The sequence below is a fragment of the Mesoplodon mirus genome, assembly GCF_964341445.2.
Source record: "Mesoplodon mirus genome assembly, chromosome: X".
Taxonomy (NCBI): domain Eukaryota; kingdom Metazoa; phylum Chordata; class Mammalia; order Artiodactyla; family Ziphiidae; genus Mesoplodon; species Mesoplodon mirus.
In genome coordinates this window covers 39,019,036-39,039,209 of record NC_138981.1, presented here as the reverse complement: position 1 = coordinate 39,039,209, position 20,174 = coordinate 39,019,036, and the positions used below count along the sequence as shown (strand labels likewise).

Below are 20,174 nucleotides of genomic sequence, written 5' to 3'. Positions count from 1 at the left end.
ACCAGGGATCATACCTGTTTTCCCTGAACCCCCTGCCTCACATCTGGCAAAAAGCAGGAACATTTGGTAAAGGTTTTTTGGTTATTGTCTGACCCAGTAGGGTTCAAGTTCTTTTCTAACCTTCATATCCATGCATAAACCACACGTCACTTCTTGTTGAAGGTTCCCCCTATGTTTCCTAGTACGGCCAGTTACTGTAGTAAGTCAAGAAGTTGGATCCAGACACTTTGGATCCAGACACACTGGGGTTGAGTCCTGGTTGTACCACTTCTAGCTGTGACCTTCCTTGACCTCTCTGAACCTCAGTTCCCTATCTGGAAAGGTCAGGTACTATATTTACCTTACTGTGTTCTAGGGATGTGCCTGACACATAACAAACACTTACTAATTGGGAGCTGCTATTATTGTTTCTTTGGTACTTACTTAATTCAAGGCATACTTTGTGGATGTAATGAAATGGATCAAATATCCACCTGCCTTAAGGACCTCACAGCACAGAAACGAAGAGTGAGCAAATGCAAACGTAGGGTAGTGCTGGTAGGACAGGAATTGCACAGAGCTTTGGGAGTTCACAGACCAACAAATGATACGTCCCTGATCGGGTACAGCCAAAATTCCTTCCCAGTGGTTAGACTTTCCATCTTAGTATTCGCTAGATACAAGGTTGTTTTATTTTAATCTTACAGTATTAATAAACTACTACCTAGATTATATATCAGCATAAGCAGTGCTGGATAGAGACAATAAAAACTAGATAAGATTCCACTAAGGTAACTGAGTGAAAATGATCATTAGCTTTCTGTGCTATGTGTTGAATTTTTTTAATATACAAAAAAAACCCCACATTTCATTTGTATTTTTGTTGTTGCAGTTAATCCAGAAGCTTAGAACTAGCTTTACTAACTTTATAAACCTGGCATCATTTAATTCTCTTGTTGATGATGTGCTGGGGTCCGGGGCTCAATGGGATATTTGGGACTAATATCTTTACATCATCTCTTGCTTTCCAAGGCTTTTAATAAGGCACGAGAGAGCTGACTTTTAACTAATTTCCAGATTTTTTTTTCCTATTCAGAACAAAGTAAAAGTCCTGAGAAGAGCAGGTAGAAGGAAGTGGATTAGGTTAATACATTTTCAGGAATAGCAGGGGAAATGAGGACTGGTTTCTGCCTTGTACCTTTATTTTTCCGCTTAGTATCCACTTAATATTTTCAATGAAAGAATACCAATAGCCTGGTATGTGTAATTATTCAAAATTTAAAAGTATCCACAGTCGCATCAACAGATGAATGATCAAATTGTGGTACATCCCCACAGTGTTCATTGCAGCTCTGTTTACAATAGCCAGGACATGAAAGCAACCTAAGTGTCCATCGACAGATGAATGGATAAAGAAGATGTGGCACATATATACAGTGGAATATTATTCAGCCATAAAAAGAAATGAAATTGAGTTACTTGTAGTGAGGTGGATGGACCTAGAGACTGTCATACAGAGTGAAGTAAGTCAGAGAAAAACAAATACCATATGCTAACACATATATATGGAATCAAAAAAAAAAAGGTTCTGAAGGACCTAGGGGCAGGACAGGAATAAAGACGCAAACGTAGAGAATGGACTTGAGGACACGGGGAGGAGGAAGGGTAAGCTGGGATAAAGTGAGAGAGTGGCATGGACATACATACACTATCAAATGTAAAATAGATAGCTAGTGGGAAGCAGCCACATAGTGCAGGGAGATCAGCTCGGTGCTTTGTGACCACCTAGAGGGGTGGGATAGGGAGGGTGGGAGGGAGGGAGATGAAAGAGGGAAGAGATATGGGAACATATGTATATGTATAACTGATTCACTTTGTTATAGAGCAGAAACTAACACACCATTGTAAAGCAATTATACTCCAATAAAGATCTTTAAAAAATAAATAAAATAAAATAAAATAAAATACCCTTTTCCAAAGGGTGGGTGATCATGGGGGGGAAAAATTTGTGGCACCTCCCTGCCATGGAATACTACCCAAGAAAAAAAGGATTAAACTATTGATACATGCAACAACCTGGATGACTCTCCAGAGAATTATGCTGAGTCAAAAAAGCCAGTCCCCAAAGGTTACATACTGTATTGTTTCATTTATATAGCATCCTTGAAATGACAAATTTATAGAAATGGAGAACAGGTTAGTAGTTGCCAGGGGTTAGGAGGGGGAAGGGCAGGAGGGAAATTATTGCAGTTATAAAAGGGCAACATGAAGGATCCTTGTGGTGATGGAAATATTCTGTAGCTTGACTATATCAGTGTCAATATCCTGGTTATGATATATGACAGTTTTACAAGATGTTACCATTGGGGGAAACTGGGTGAAGGGTACATGAGCTCTTTCTGTACTATTTCTTACAACTGCATGTTAATCTACAATTATCTCAAAATAAAAAGTCAAATTTTAAAAAAATTAGCTACAGTAATTTCCATGTGGATAACCACTTGATGTGTGTCTTAAGCCCCAGATTTTTAACATAATTAAATACTGCAAAAAGCAGTTGCTTATATAGCAGCTTTTTTTTTCCATTGTAGAAACCTTGGAACATATGGACAAAAACAGAATGAAGTATAAATAGGAAAATAAACATAACTACTATTACCTTTTTGGTATTTTTCATTCTGTTGGGGGTTTTTTTCTGAATTTGTAAATATATTTTTTTCACTTAAAATTGGGGATATATAGTTTATGAGTTTTTGCATTGTGCTTTCTTGAATTTCCCATCATGCAGATTTCTGTCTTTAAAATTCTTCAAAAACAATTTTCATGTGGCTATATATTCCCTTATATGGATGTTCTATAATTTATGTAATCACTCCCTAATTATTAGATATTTATCCATTTTATATGATAGATATCCTTACACATAAAGCTTTTTCTACATTTCCTATTTTTTCCTTAATGTAGGTTTTTGTAAATGGAATTACTGAATCAAAGTGCATGAGCATTTTTAAGGCTCTTTGATATAAATTACCAGATTGCTTTCTGGAAGAGTGGTACTAATTTACATTCTCACCAATAAGTGCATGTGAATGGATGAGGTCCAAGACCAAAAGTAACTAGAAACAGCATAGAGTTCCAGAACAGAAAGATTCAAGATTTTTATCTTTATGTACAGCAGAGTTTCTCTACTTCAGCACTATTGACATTTTGGGCTACATAATTCATTCTTGTTGGGGAGCCATCTTGGGCATTGGAGGATGTTTAATAGCATCCCAGGCCTCTACCCACTAGATGACAATAGCACAACCTATTTCCTCACTCCGACCACCACCACAGTTGTGACAACCAAAAGTGTCTCCAGACATCGTCAAATGTCCCCCTGAGGGGCAAAATTGCTTCTGGTTGAAAACTATGAATCTAAGAGTTACATGTGCAGTGAGGCACTTATCATTAGAATGTCTCTGACACTGTGTACACTAACGTTCTGAAGCGTAGCCTCTCAGGGTGCTTTTCTTTCTCTGAAGTGTGTATGTGCATGTTGTCTGCAAAGTAAAATTGGCTAATCATTTCTTTAAGGCTAAGTGACTTTGTTAATGCTTGGTGTGTATTTCTCCCTGGTGCTACCTCTCTGGGTCCCTGGTTATTAGAGGAAATTTAAAGAAAGTGACCACACTGCCCTGCAAAAATGATTTCCCCTAGTACCTAATACGGTATTTGAAAGTGTCAGTCAGTATACCTACCCTTTGTCTTTGTCCTCTGAATAAAAAGGGCCCCAATAGGCTAAGAACAACTTGGTTCCCTTGACTTTGTATGTAAAGGAAGGAGAAAGAGTGGAGTGGGATTTTTGCTAACTTAATTTTGAGCCTTAAGAATCCTAAGAAGCCTATTTTACACAGCAGGAGCTCCCAGTTGAAGGTTTGTCCCTCAGATCTACAGCCGACTTTACCTTCCGTTCTTGATAGAATGCACCTGTGTGAAATGGCCACCTATGTTACTTCTGTAATATTTCAAAACAGCATGGGGTTATTGGAACCCACACTCTGTTTCTGATGTATTGATAGAACGTTCTGCACCCAGATCTTCTAGTAGCTCAGTTATAGTTGATGAATTTCCTTAATTCAAGTAAGACAAGATTCAATTTACTTTGAAAAATGAGGAACACATAAATACATTGTTAAGAACATAAACTCACTGCAAATACTCTATCCTTAAGTGATATGAAACGCATTTAAGTCTATTTTTCAGTAAAGACCTGAACCTTTGAAGTTCTGTCTGTTAGCCCACAGTTCTGAGGTGTAACATTTGGCTTATGAAGGTTAGTTTGACATTGACTTTCTCTACTGGCTGTTTCTGTTTGTTCCCCTTAGGAGCAGTCTCACAGGTGCTGGACAGCCTGGAAGAAATTCATGCACTTACAGACTGCAGTGAAAAGGACTTAGATTTCCTACACAGTGTTTTCCAGGATCAGCATCTTCACACACTACTAGATGTAAGTCTTTCTTTTTATTAATTTTTTGGGGTAAATTGAACATTTACCATACCGTTTTACTTTACATGAATATCCAAATGTCCATCATAACAGTCCTTTCTCAGTTGCCTTCAGTCTGTGAGAAATGTGGGAAGTCATCCATCATAGATTCATAACTGAAATATAGTATCTTATATATGGTACAAATGCAGTATAGCCTAACAAGTCACAGTGGAAAAAGTTATATATTTTATATATGTGTTTCTATTAGAAGAATCCATTGATCTTAGCTGTGATTACCTTTTATTGCTTTTAAACATTGTTTTCAAACATTGCACCTCAAACATGAGCATAGGAGAGAGAAAAGTAAGATATTGTGCAATGGGCTGTATTCACATACATATTTCATACTTAACGTTGCTGGTTTTCATAAACTCAGTGTCTTCTCCTTAAAACATAAGAATATATTCCATCATTAAATATGACAGGCTCCACTGACAGATACAAGGAAAAGTCAGAAGCTGACAGTTCACATCTGCCTTCATTTCAGTCACATTTTAAGTAAAATACCTTTCTTATAGAACTTGGTTAACTTCAGCAGTGAGAACTTTCTTAGTGTACATATTAGTCTACTAGTACATATAAGTCTTTTTACAAGAAAAATCTTTCCTTAATAAGAGAATTATTTTGCTTTGGGATGTCTAGAACTTTTTGGTGCTCACTCTGATTAATCGACCATGTGACACGGATTAAACTAAAGCAAAATTTCCCAGAATGTATTCTACAGAGCATTGCTCTGGGAGATAGTGGTGGGTCTTGCCATTCGAGAGGGGAGAGTAGATCTTAAATTTACTGGTTAAATTATTTATTGACTATATAAGTTTGGAAAATGCTGCATTCTTTATTCCCTTTATACGGATTCACAATGGGTGTTAGTATATAGCAGCTCTAAGATGTCCTATAGCAAAGAAACCTTATTAACTCTAATAGCATTTCTCAAACTAATTTGGGCAGAGAACTTTTATTCACAATCCTGTCGAATTGGTAAGGACCAGTTTGGGAAAAGCTAAGCTAAGAGTGTCACAGTATGTTTCAACTTCACACTAAGTGCAGTCATAGGTATCTAACAGTTGCTTCTATCCATAGATTTGGTCAAATCAAATTAATTATTATTTTTCAATTAGTTAGGCTTTTTAAATAGTGTATGTATTAATTCAGGACTAACTGCTACAGCATGCAATCCTAAAATTTGAGTGGCTTACCGGAATAGAAGTTTATTTCTTGCTCACATCACAGTCCAATGTAGGTAGATGAGGAGGGGAGGAGCAGGAAGAGTCTCTTCCACAGAGGCATTCAGGGATCCAGGCTTCTTCCACTTTGTGATTCTGCCATCTCTCAAGGTTTTGGAATCTTCCACTGCATCCTTTGCACCCAGCCAGCAGATGAGAGAAAATGGGGAATTTTGCAGGGTCAAGGTTGGAAGTGGCCTGTATCACAGTTGTCCATATTCCATTGACAAGTAATAGTTACATGCTTACCTAGATGTAAGAGAACTGGGAAATAGTTTTTAAATGTTCTAAGTGAAATAAGCCAGATAGAGAAAGACAAATACTGCATGGTATCAATTATGTGCGTAATCTTTAAAAAAAAGTCAAACTCATAGAAACAAAGTGGAATGATGGTTGCCCAGGCTGGGAGGTGGGGGAAATGGGGAGAAGTTGGTAAAAGGGTACAGACTTTCAGTTATAAGATAAATAAGGTCAGAGGATCTAATGTATAGCGTGGTGACTACAGTTAACACTGAATTTTATAATTGAAATTTGCTAAGAGAATAGAACTTAAGTATTCTCATCAAAAAAAAGATAAATACGTGAAGTGATGGATGTGTTAATTAACTTGATTGTGAGAATCCTTTCACAATGTATACATTTATCAAATCATCATGTTGTACACTTTAAATATATTACAATTGTATTTGTCAATTATACTTCAGTAAAGATAAAAAATGGGCTCAGGAAGATAAGGAAATGGGTTTTCTCTTTAGTGTAATTTATCCTAAGTAATTTGAAGACATTTCAGATTAAGTTTATTTCAAGTAACTTGTTACTTTCCTTGGACACCAAAAAGCCCTTGAAATTCCTTCTGTTTTGTGGATAGCTCCTAACATTCCATTTTCTCCTACTTCATTGTCATCATTGTTATTGTTAATGTGTTATTTGAATTAGAGTTTGACCTCTTTTCATTGGCTATTTAAATATCTGTTCTTCTTTATCATTGTTTCATATGATGCAGAAAGGTTTTTTTTTGTTTTGTTTTGTTTGTTTTTATGGCCGCGCCACAACACGGCATGCGGGAGTTCCCCAACCAGGGTTCGAACCCGCGCCCTCTGCAGTGGAATTGCGGAGTCTTAACCACTGGACTACCAGGGAAGTCCCAGATGCAGAAAGTTTTGACAATTGTGAATTTTCTGCAGAAGTCACAGCCTTTACTAGAACTAGTAAGTGGGATATTTGAAAGAAGCTGCAGCAGAGCATGGAGATTTGGTTTATTTCAGTGCAGTCAGTGGTTGTCATTGCTAAGATTTACTGGCCTTTAGATCAAGGACTTCTTGTCATTTAAAGGCTAAGAGTAGCCCAAATTCGTTTTCAAAGTTGGGTTTTTCTTAACTTAATGTAACAAGGCATCTGAGCATACCAAGCTTGAGACTGCAGGGGAAATGCAAGAACATTGCTAGTTTCTACAAGGAGGGGCAGATATTCACACACAGACTGGACTTTGGAACTGAGCCAGGCTGCCAGACCTCACTGAAAATAATTATTTTGAATAACTGCTGCATTCTTGGGTAGGCATTGTTACAACTTCAGAAGAGATTCACAGATTTTAGTGAGGAAAAACATGTTTAAAGTTCCTTTGGATTTTTATTAATTATATTTATATTCCTTTGTAATTTTTATTAATTACACTTAAAGAAGTGTCTGTAGTATCAGTATGTGCCCTGTCAATGCATCTCGATTTGAAAAGGATTTGGTGGGCTGAAAATGAGTGTGCCCAATAAAAAGACACCGTGTCTACAGAATTTTGCAGACAAACACTACATGTGAAGCCCAAAACTCTCCTGAAATGACTGACTATAAGGCCGACCCTGGGCAGTGTTGGGATGCATTTGGTTCTGAAGATCCAACCTGAGCCATCCTTCAATGAAAGCTTAATTGTCATGAATGAAATAATGCCCTCATGATCTACAGCCCTTAAATATGTCTCATTAGGCTCTTGTTTCAGAGTTAACAGGCTACATTTCAATAATATGATCAGTGAAGTGTTCAAATGGCTGCCATGTAGAGAAATCTATTTTTTTTACATCTTTATTGGAGTATAATTGCTTTACAATGGTGTGTTAGTTTCTGCTTTATAACAAAGTGAATCAGTTATACATATACATATGTTCCCATATCTCTTCCCTCTTGCGTCTCCCTCTCTCCCACCCTCCCTATCCCACCCCTCCAGGCGGTCACAAAGCACCGAGCTGATCTCCCTGTGCTATGCGGCTGCTTCCCACTAGCTATTTACCTCACGTTTGGTAGTGTATATATGTCCATGCCTCTCTCTTGCTTTGTCACAGCTTACCCTTCCTGCTCCCCATATCCTCAAGTCCATTCTCTAGTAGGTCTGTCTTTATTCCTGTCTTACCCCTAGGCTCTTCATGACATTTTTTTTCTTAAATTCCATATATATGTGTTAGCATATGGTATTTGTCTTTCTCTTTCTGACTTACTTCACTCTGTATGACAGACTCTAGGTCTATCCACCTCATTACAAATAGCTCAATTTCATTTCTTTTTATGGCTGAGTAATATTCCATTGTATATATGTGCCACATCTTCTTTATCCATTCATCCGATGATGGACACTTAGGTTGTTTCCATCTCCGGGCTATTGTAAATAGGGCTGCTATGAACATTTTGGTACATGACTCTTTTTGAATTATGGTTTTCTCAGGGTATATGCTCAGTAGTGGGATTTCTGGGTCGTATGGTAGTTCTATTTTTAGTTTTTAAAGGAACCTCCATACCGTTTTCCATAGTGGATGTATCAATTTACATTCCCACCAACAGTGCAAGAGTGTTTCCTTTTTTCCACACCCTCTCCAGCATTTATTGTTTCTAGATTTTTTGATGATGGCCATTCTGACTGGTGTGAGATGATATCTCATTGTAGTTTTGATTTGCATTTCTCTAATGAGTAAAGATGTTGAGCATCCTTTCATGTGTTTGTTGGCAGTCTGTATATCTTCTGTGGAGAAATGTCTACTTAGGTCTTCTGCCCATTTTTGGATTGGGTTGTTTGTTTTTTTGTTATTGAGCTGCATGAGCTGCTTATAAATTTTGGAGATTAATCCTTTGTCAGTTGCTTCATTTGCAAATATTTTCTCCCATTCTGAGGGTTGTCTTTTGGTCTTGTTTATGGTTTCCTTTGCTGTGCAAAAGCTTTTAAGTTTCATTAGGTCCCATGTGTTTATTTTTGTCTTTATTTCCATTTCTCTAGGAGGTGGGTCAAAAAGGATCTTGCTGTGATTTATGTCATAGAGTGTTCTGCCTATGTTTTCCTCTAAGAGTTTGATAGTGTCTGGCCTTACATTTAGGTCTTTAATCCATTTTGAGTTTATTTTTGTATATGATGTTAGGGAGTATTCTAATTTCATACTTTTACATGTCCCTATCCAGTTTTCCGAGCACCACTTATTGAAGAGGCTGTCTTTTCTCCACTGTATATTCTTGCCTCCTTTGTCAAAGATAAGGTGACCATAGGTGCGTGGGTTTATCTCTGGGCTTTCTATCCTGTTCCATTGACCTATATTTCTGTTTTTGTGCAGGTATTATACTGTCTTGATTACTGTAGCTTTGTAGTATAGTCTGAAGTCAGGGAGCCTGATTCCTCCAGCTCCATTTTTCGTTCTCAAGATTGCTTTGGCTATTCGGGGTCTTTTGTGTTTCCATACAAATTGTGAAATTTTTTGTTCTAGTTCTGTGAAAAATGCCAGTGGTAGTTTGATAGGGATTGCACTGTATCTGTAGATTGCTTTGGGTAGTAGAGTCATTTTCACAATGTTGATTCTTCCAATCCAAGAACATGGTACATCTCTCCATCTATTTGTATCATCTTTAATTTCTTTCATCAGTGTCTTATAATTTTCTGCATACAGGTCTTTTGTCTCCTTAGGTAGGTTTATTCCTAGATATTTTATTCTTTTTGTTGCAATGGTAAATGGGAGTGTTTCCTTGATTTCTCTTTCAGATTTTTCATCATTAGTGTATAGGAATGCCAGAGATTTCTGTGCATTAATTTTGTATCCTGCTACTTTACCAAATTCATTGTTTAGCTCTAGTAGTTTTCTGGTAGCACCTTTAGGATTCTCTATGTATAGTATCGTGTCATCTGCAAACAGTGACAGCTTTACTTCTTCTTTTCTGATTTGGATTCCTTTTATTTCTTTTTCTTCTCTGATTGCTGTGGCTAAAACTTCCAAAACTATGTTGAATAAGAGTGGTGAGAGTGGGCCACCTTGTCTTGTTCCTGATCTTAGTGGAAATGGTTTCAGTTTTTCACCATTGAGGACGATGTTGGCTGTGGGTTTGTCATATATGGCCTTTATTATGTTGAGGAAAGTTCCCTCTATGCCTACTTTCTGGAGGGTTTTTATCATAAATCAGTGTTGAATTTTGTCGGAAGCTTTCTCTGCATCTATTGACCATGTAGTCTTAAAGAGTGAACTTCAGCAAATATGAAGCCATCTGGGTAGTAGGGCAGCGGTGGTGGCCCTTGTGCTACCTGCCTCCTGGGGCTGGAGATTGAAGTACCCTGAAGCTTGCTTTGGATATGGGGGTCTCTCATTCCACTGTTTCTAACTGGATGGGCAAAATCTCCCATGTCTGTTTCCATCAGAGTATCGAAGTATTAGTGTCAATAGGAAAGTATCACATGAAACAAAATTCCTGAAATAAAGAGAGCTAGAAATATTATATGTCCTAAATATCTTCAGAGTAGTTTTTCTTCATTCTTAATGTAAATATCAATAAACTTAAAGGAAAAAAATAAGCTACTAAGAATATGGTCATTTGTTACGCAGCAATAGAAAAGTATTATAACTAGAAGCAAAGCAAGGATTGTCCACTATTACCACTTCTATTCAACATTGTTATGGAGGTTCTGGCCAGTGCAGTAAAGCAAGAAAAAGAAATTCAAGGCATGCAGATTGGAAAAGAAGAAGTGAAACCATATTCTCACAGAGATATAGTCTTGCATGTAAAAAATCCTAAGGACACTACAAAAAAATATACTAGAACTAATAGGCAAGTTTAGCAAGATTGCAGGATACCAGATCAACATACAGAAATTAACTGTATTTTTATATATAAGCAACGAATAATGTGAAAATAAAATTTTAAAAATATTCACAATACCATTGAAAAGGATAAAATACTTAGCTAATTAAACAAAAGAAGTATAGGACTCATACATTGAAAAGTACAACTGTTGCTGAAAGAAGGTAAGGAAGATCTGAATAAATGGAGAGAGAGAAAATGTTGGATTGGAGGATTCAGTATTGTTAGGATGGAAGTTTTCTTCATATTGAGCTATAGATTCAATACAGTCCTTATTAGCATCCCAGCAGAATTTTTTAAATAGAAGTTGACAGTCTGATCCTACAATTTATATGGAAATGCCATAAACAATTTTGTAAAAAGAACAAAGCTAGAGAACTGACTTCAAAGCTTGTTATAAAGCTACAGTAATGAAAATAGTATGGTATTGATGTAAGGATAGACATAAGGATCATAGCATTCAGAAATAAACCCTCATTCATGGCCAGCTGATTTTCAACAAAGGTGCCAGGGCAATTCAGTGGGGAGGGGATAGTGCTTTTTTTAAACGTGGTGCAGGAACAATTGGTTATCCATATGCAAAGAAATAAACTTAGACCCTTACCTCACACCATTACACAAAGATTTCCACAAGATGGAAATTGTAAGCTTAAAACTGTAAAATTTTTAGAAGAAAATATAAGGAGTAAATCTTCATTACCTTGGGTTAAGCAAAGCGTTCTAAGATACAACACAAGAGAACGCTTGAGGATGAAGAAAATATTCTCAAACTGTATTGAGGAGATGGTTGCACAACTGTATGAATTTACTGAAAGTCATCAAGCTGTACACTTACAATGTGCAGACTGTACAGTTTATAAATGATACTCAGTAAAGCTTTTAAAAGTTAAAAAATGAGAAGTAATGTATTTTTATTTTTAAAAATTTATTTTACCCTTTTTGCATTATTTTAAGGTAAAGCACTGTTGGCAGTTTCTTCCATGTGCTATGAGTTATAGTATACTGTGGATCATCCCAAAATATCATTTGTATGACACTATGACAGCAGTTTCCAGTGTCTCCTGGCATTGTCCCTGTGTCCTAACACCAATCTAGCAAAGCCAAGCTGCCTACTCTCTGCAGTGCCCAAAGCCCACTGAAGGGATCATCCCAGTAGATTTCACAGCATCATTACACTGATTTCCCCATCTCAACATTTAGCTTTATTGCTAAGAATTTACCTTTAAAATTTAGCATTTTAAAGTTCATTGACTTTAAAATGCTAAATTTGTTTTTCTCTCCCAAGAACTGTTTTATTAACCAATATGTGGTTGTGACTTGTGAAAGAAGTCCAAATTGTCTTTTGTTTGTTTAAAAACATTATGAATTACATAATTGTACGTATTTTTCAGTAAGGGAGGGGGCATCTTCGCAAAGCAACATGTTTTAGTTTATTCTTTTAGTTCATTTCTTCTATATTCAAATGCATAGTCATTTCCCCAAATTCACACCTTCGTGGCAGATTTTATGTGACATAATTTCCACTTTTTTGGTCTCTTTACTGTGGTAAAATATACATAACATAAAATATACCACTTTAAGCATTTTTAAGTGTACCATTTGGTGGAATTAAGTACATTCACGTTGTTGTGCTACCATCACCACCATCCATCTCCAGAACTTTTTTCAGCTTCCCCAGCTGAAACTGCACCCACTAAACAGCAACTCACCATTTCCTCCTCTCCGTAGCCCCTGGCAGCCACCATTCTACTTTCTGTCTCAAGGAACTTGACAGTTGTAGGTTCCTCATATAAGTGGGATCATACCTTATTTGTTCTTTTGTGACTAGCTTATTTCACCTAACATAATGTCCTCAAAGGTTCATCCATGTTGTAGTATGTATCAGAATTTCCTTCCTTTTAAAGACTGAAAAATAATCCATCTTATATATGTACCACATTTTGTTTATCCATTCATCCAATATCAGTGTTTTATGGTAGACAGTTATATACTAGGAAAAGCCAAATTCTCCAAATACAACTATCCAGTAGTAGGGAATTCAGCCTTAGTTTCATCCCCAGGCAATTGCTCTATCTGGTCTCCTATGACATATATCTTTGTGAAAGGAATGTGTGATTTTCAGTGAAACTATTATTAACTACAGCAGTCCCTCTCATTCCCTTATTTGTTCAGGTGAATTACTTCTTAAAACAGTGATTGGAGTTTACTCTAAAATACCAAGAATCAGCTTGTCCCCAGTACCAGTGTTTCCCACTGAGTGCCCTTCTCTTTTTATAGCACCATAGTCAACTTTACCGGAAGGCAGAGGAATGTTCAAAAAGCCTTCCAAGTGCAGCAAGCTCTGATTCTTCTTCATGCTATTCTCAAGGAAAGGGGGGGCTCCCCCCAGAAAGGAATGTGATATGCTCAGTTGAAGAATGTTTGATGGGGTTGGCTTGTAGCATTCACATCCAAGAACATAGTTGCTTTCTTCTCTTTGTGGTCCTTCAAACATTAGTTCATAAAACCACTTCTGCCAAACTGTGTTTTTTGTTCTCTTAAATTTCCACAACAGAAATTCATTTTTGCTACTTGTAGAAATGCTTGTAGCTTTGCTACAGCTACTTGTACAAATGCTTGGTGTTTGTTTATACAAAATAATTCATACCCTAAGTCAAAACTTATTGAATTGCCTCAGTAATTGCATATCATATGACACACCTAATGTAAATGTTTTCTTTGAAAGTGGCAAATTAATAATAGGATATTCATTTACTGTAAATATTATTTAACTATTAATGTAGATGCTTCAGAAGAGCACCTTAGGAAATGAGGTTTTAACACTTTTTAAAATTTGTAGTGGTTTTTTTAAATGGAAAAGAAATTTATATTATAGTGAAATTTCTCACACTTGGGCAAACTCTTAGATCTAGTAATCAAATGTGCCCTATTTCATAACATTTAATTAAAAGCAAAATAAAGCCTGCCTGTATCATCTAACTGGTTGTTTTTCCTCATGCTTTCTTTTGCTTGCTCAAGAATAGGCATTATGGGGCTTCCCTGGTGGCGCAGTGGATGAGAGTCCGCCTGCCGATGCAGGGGACGCGGGTTCGTGCCCTGATCCGGGAAGATCCCACGTGCCGCGGAGCGGCTGGGCCCGTGAGCCATGGTCGCGGAGCCTGCGCGTCCGGAGCCTGCGCTCCGCGACGGGAGAGGCCACAACAGTGAGAGGCCCACATACCGCAAAAAAAAAAAAAAAAAAAAAGAATAGGCATTATGATTTGTTTCTTACAAGGCTTCATTTTAGAGTTATTTGCCAACTGAAAAAGGCCTAGAGAACAGTCAAGTCAAGTCATCTGAGGCCAGTGTTTGAGTTTCTCAGAAAGAGCTGCCAACTGACCAGAAATCCAGCACAGTGGCCTATGTTGTTAGGCCACCGACAGTCTTTTTAGATTGAACTAGGAGGTCAAGCAGGTCTTAATTTCTTGGATTCAAAAATAAATCCCTGTAAGAGCTATGTTCTAATGGGATTGAAACAAAAGCAGCTCTGTACACAGAGAAGTAAAGCCTAAACCAAACAAGGGCCTCCTTAGGGTAACTTTTGCTGTCAAGATCCAACATATTTTGCAACCCTTTCAGGAAATCTTAAAATGGCCCAGATACACTGGTTTTTAATTTCCTATTTGCCCTCAGAAGAAAACTTTCATAATGGATTTAGGTCAGCTGAGCCCCTTCTTAAGACTTGAAAGGATATATATACCCCATCATGATTTTCTAAAACTTGATCTAAGCTAGCATTTCATTGCTATACTCTTAGGTTAAAGCTTTCCTGGGACATCTAACCCAACGGCTTCCAGCAACATTCTTACTGGCCACTAAGTACAGTATACAGTCCATTGGATATCCATTTCTAACTTGCGTTACCCAGTATGAACTGGGCCATGGTATTGGTAGCAGCCCTGAACCTTTCTCTAGGAAAAATCTAAATTCCAAGTTGAGACTCCTGCTACTTTATTATCATCACTAGGTTTGTGAATTTGATATACTTCTTTTTTAGGTGAGAAACAAATTTGGTTTAAGATTTATAAAATTTAGCTATTTCCCTGTTTTCTGGACTTTTAGAGGGAAAGTTAGCACGTAGTACAAATTGTGAAGAACAATGTACAAATAATGAAAGTACACTCTTCAAATGAAGTACATTATCTCCATTCAGATGGAGAGTCATCTGCATGACTAATGTTTGAGTGCTTTCTTCAATTATTTTAATTGAATTGATTTTTAGAAATTTTACAGAATATAAATGTTTAGGCAAAACAATTTTTAGTGCTTATAGAATAGGCATTTTTTATCCTGTAAGAGAATGATGCCTTAGGTGATTTAATTTCTTTTTCTAAATCATAATATCCCCATGGTGCATAATCGTTCTTAGATTTGTAAGATGGACAGGTTATATAAGTTCTTCCCAAAGTTTAATTGTAGTTCCTTAAATATTTTAAAATGACATTTTAAATTTTGTAGTGTGTTTCTTTCACACTTAATGTTTCCCATCACACAATCTTTAAACCACTGTTAAATATACTGCTCTTTTCCAAGTTTGGAGTATGTCATTTTTTTTAATGGAAGTATAGTTGCCATATAATATTATATGTTATAGGTATACAGTTAGTGATTCACAATTTTTAAAGGTTATACTCCATAGTTATTATAAAGTACTGCCTATATTCCCTGTGTTGTACAATATATCCTTATAGCTTATTTTAAACCTAATAATTTGTACCTCTTAATCATCTTCCCCTATATTGCCCCTCCCCCCTTCCCTCTCCCCACTGATAATCACCAGTTTGTCCTCTATATCTGTGTGTCTATTTCTTTTTTGTTATATTCACTAGTTTGTTTTACTTCTTATTTTATTTTTATTTATTTATTTATTTTTGGCTGCGTCGGGTCTTTGTTGCTGCCTGCGGGCTTTCTCTAGTGGCGGCGAGTGGGGTCTACTCTTCATTGCAGTGCGTGCACTTCTCATTGCTGTGGCTTCTCTTGTTGCGGAGCACGGGCTCTAGGCGCGCAGGCTTCAGTAGTTGTGGCTCGCGGGCTCTAGAGCACAGGCTCAGTAGTTGTGGCGCACAGGCTTAGTTGCTCTGCAGCATGTGGGATCTTCCCAGACCAGGGCTTGAACCCGTGTCCCCTGCATTTGCAGGCGGATTCTTAACCACTGCGCCACCTGGGAAGCCCCTGTTTTATTTTTTAGATTCCACCTATAAGTGATATCATACAGTATTTGTCTTTCTCTGACTTATTTCACTTAGCATAATGCCCTCCATTTCCATCCATGTTGCTGCTATGAATATTGGGGTGCATGTAGCTTTTCCAATTAGTGTTTTTGTTTTTTTTAGATATATACCCAGGAATGGAATTGTTGGGTCATGTCATATGGTAGTTGTATTTTTAGTTTTTTGAGAAACCTCCATACTGTTTTCCACAGTGGCTGCACCAATTTACATCCCCACCAACGGTATATGAGGGTTCCCTTTTCTCCACATCCTCACCAACACTTGTTATTTCTTATTTGAGGACAGCCATTCTGACAGGTGTGAGGTGATACCTCATTATGGTTTTTATTTGCATTTCCCTGATGATTGGTGATTCTGAGTATCTTTTAGTGCGCCCGTTGGTCATCTGCATTCCCTCTTTGGAAAATGAAATGTCTATTCAGTTCTTCTGCCCTTTTTTTTTTTTTTTTTTTTTTTTGTGGTACGCGGGCCTCTCACTGTTGTGGCCTCTCCCGTTGCGGAGCACAGGCTCCGGACGCGCAGGCTCAGCAGAGATGGCTCACGGGCCCAGCCGCTCCGCGGCATGTGGGATCTTCCCAGACTGGGGCATGAACCTGTGTCCTCTGCACCGTGTCCTCTGCATCGGCAGGTGGACTCTCAACCACTGTGCCATCAGGGAAGCACTCTTCTGCCCATTTTTTAATTGAGTTGTGTTTTTGTTTGTTTGCTTTTGTGTGAGCTATTTATAAATGTTAGATATTAGCCCCTTATCAGTCATATCATTTGCAAATATTTTATCCCATTCAGTAGGTTGTCTTTTCATTTTGTGACTATGTCATGTTTAATGACACTAAAGATTGTTGAAAGGGCATTTCTATATTTTTAACCTAAAGACAGTAAGTTTATATATAAACTTGAGCAGGAAAGATAGATTTTTAGATCTCAGAAGATTTTCTCTGATCTCTAGCTTCAGAAAACTGGCTCCAGTGCAGTAGTTGAATATCAGTTCCTTATATTTTAGTATTAAATCACCTTTCCCTAACATTTTTCCAGATTTCAAATGTATTTTTTAAAATACTATTGGATATCAATAGCTGATCTGCTGGGTTCACTGAAAAGATCTGATACTGGAACTTTGTTCCTAATCACCCAGCTTCTTCACAGCAACTGTAAGGAAATTCTTAATACGATAGTCTATGTTTCCAGAGCAAGTCATTTCAATTCCCATTATTGTTGTGCATATAAACTTGTGAACACTGTTATTATCTTTTACTAGGATCACCGACACATTTCATTACATAATTTGCAGCTAAATATTTGACTCTTGAAAACTTTAATTCTTTTCCAGCAGGGAGCTTCTTTGGTATCTTTGATTTAGGTGGTAAGATGATGGTTGCTAATATACTTCTGTGTTCCCAGCAGCTCTACAAACCCATTCATTATTTGGCTCATGTCTGTAGCCTAGTTGCAAAAGTTATCATCTTTCTCAACTAAGTACATTCTGGTCCTTAGATTCGGTTTTCTCTGTGCTAGAAAGTTAGTGGGACACATAACCCGGTGATAGTAATTTTATAGGTTCTCCACCAACCACTCCGTTTTAAATGTTAATATCGCTAAGTGCTGCATATAAACTATGAGCAAAACAAAGACTTCTATTTGAGGATAAAAATCAGAAGAAAGTGAGGTACCATGGAGTATGGTAAAAAAAAAAAAAAGAAACTTGATTTAGTGTTTTGAATGTAAATAAAAAATGACATTAACTTGTTAACTTATGTTTGAAAGTACAATCTCAGGAGAGTTCAGTTTAATATTACCACCAACTTTATTCTGCTTTATTTAAAACAACCCATCCCAAATATAGAATGTGGCCTTTTAACAGAACTGTGCTTTTCTACTCCTTAAGACAGAAAGATGAAGCATGTCCATGTAGCCGTGTGGGGTCATATCTGACCCAGTGCCAGAGACTGGCAGTGAGCAGACCTGTCTGTGAGTGAGACAGCATGAAAGAGTCTGTTCCCCTTGCAGCTGTTCACATTTCCTCATTTTGCCTTGGGCTCTGTGTGTGTGTGTGTGTGTGTGTGTGTGTGTGTGTGTGTTTTAATAAAAAGTGCTGAACTTGGGTAACTATAATTTCATTAGAAAGAGAAAACAAACAGTAATACAGTCATTCTTGTTTTCTCTCCAGGAATAATTTATTAACAGTCTTCCCTCCCTCTGCCTCACCCTCTACACCTCAGCTTTACAAATACACTTGAAATCTTCAGATGGCAGGAAAGCAAACAACAAACGGAAATATATTTTGTCATTTCAGTTCGCCTTGAATTTGAGCTTCTAGAGCAAGTGTTGGCAACTACAGCTGTCAGGTCAAATCCAGCCAGCTACTTGCTTTTGTAAATAAAGTTTTATTGGAACCCAGCCATGCCCATTCATTTATGGACTATTAATGGCTGCCTTCACATACATAGCAAGGTTGAGTGGTTGTGACAGAGTCCATATGGCCCACAAAGCCTGAAATGTTTATCATCTGGCCAGGCAAGGATTAGGATTCTAACATTCTTTAATAGGGCAAGGCTTGTAGTTGATTGCCTAGTGTCTTTCCAATCACATTTAGGGACTTCTCTGGTGGCACAGTGGTTAAGAATCCGCCTGCCAATGCAGGGGACACGGGATCGAGCCCTGGTCCGGGAAGATCCCACATGCCGCGGAGCAACTAAGCCCGTGCGCCACAACTACCGGGCCTGCACTCTAGAGCCCACGAGCCACAGCTACTGCAGCCCGCGTGCCATGACTTCTGAAGACCGTGCGCCTAGAGCCCATGCTCCACAACAAGAGAAGCCACTGCAATGAGAAGCCCGCACACCGCAACGGAGTAGCCCCCGCTCGCCACAACTAGAGAAAAGCCCACGCACAGCAATGGAGACCCAATGCAGCCAAAAATAAATAAATAAATCAATTAATTTTTTTAAAATCACATTTAGTTGCTTTTTTTCTCTACAGCCTATAAATGGCATTTTCTACAGTTCTTTTCCCGAATATTTGCTGAAGGTGTCTCCCTGGCATGAGACCATGTTACTGAATTCTAATACAAACCAAGGCACTCTGGTATGAGAGAAAGGACAGCACACATCAGGAAGCCAGTCTAGTCCCTGCTACTCTGGCTGCAGGACCCTGAGTGCATCCCTTCATGTCACTGGTCATCAGCTCTCTCCTTCTTAAAGTGGAGGAATTGAATCATGTTGATATCTAAGATCTCTTTTACCTTGAAAATTTTTTGAAGTCAGACTTGAAACATAGCAAAAAAAAGAATTAAATGTGGTCAAACTGTATTCCTTAATTTTGAGGGAAAGTTTTTAACTGTGCAAGCAGGACAGAAGATACTGTGATACCTGGTTCCTAAAGAAACAAGGTGAAATAAGTATTCCTACTCTGTTTATTTTTATATTACTCTGATTTTTAAAAAATATATCTATTTACAGTTCCTGTGCAACATTTAAATACTCATTTTTTAAGAAACATTTATTAAACATCTACTATGTACTCAGCCTCATGCTACGTGCTGTTACTGAATGTCAAAGGACTCAAGAGTCTGATCATGGAAAAGAGAAAGAACCACTCAAACAGCATGTTCTGTACTCGTGTCCCTCAGGCAGCCAGTGCCCTCTTGGCTGTTAATGCCCGGGGTGTGGCAGGTATCCAGATGTTGTCTCTGTCCTGGGTTGCTCCTGCATCATCATGTACTCTGCAGCTGGCCTCAGCAGCACTCTCAGCTCCTGCCTTCAGCTGTGACCCCATGGCCACTCCTGGGTCCCCTTGCTCTGTGCAGACAACCCTCTTGGTCAGGGTTCCGCCAAGATGGCTCCAGCCAGATTACATTCTCAGGCAGCTCCTTGACTCATGGGAAACACACAGTCTTGCCCTAAAATACACTCCAAGTGTGGGCTGCCCCACTGTTGGCCTCCCACCCTGCCATCAACCAGGAAAGAGGCTCTTTTCACTTGAGACCCCAAACGCCACATGTCAAGCTACTCCGAAGACTCCCACACAGCGCTCTTCTGGGTGCACCAAGATGGACCTTGTAAATTGCTGCAACTCAGCAAG

General features: G+C 38.0%; 1 protein-coding gene across 7 annotated transcripts in view; it reads left to right on the top strand.

Annotated features, from left to right (window-relative positions):
- The window catches only part of CASK (calcium/calmodulin dependent serine protein kinase), a 391,985-nt gene that overhangs the window by 299,877 nt on the left and 71,934 nt on the right, over window positions 1–20,174 (top strand). For all 7 annotated transcript variants that reach the window (XM_082609734.1, XM_082609732.1, XM_082609729.1 and 4 more), the window contains exon 11: window positions 4,347–4,468. In XM_082609734.1, coding sequence (XP_082465860.1) covers window positions 4,347–4,468 — 122 coding nt within the window. The remainder of the gene's footprint in view (window positions 1–4,346; window positions 4,469–20,174) is intronic.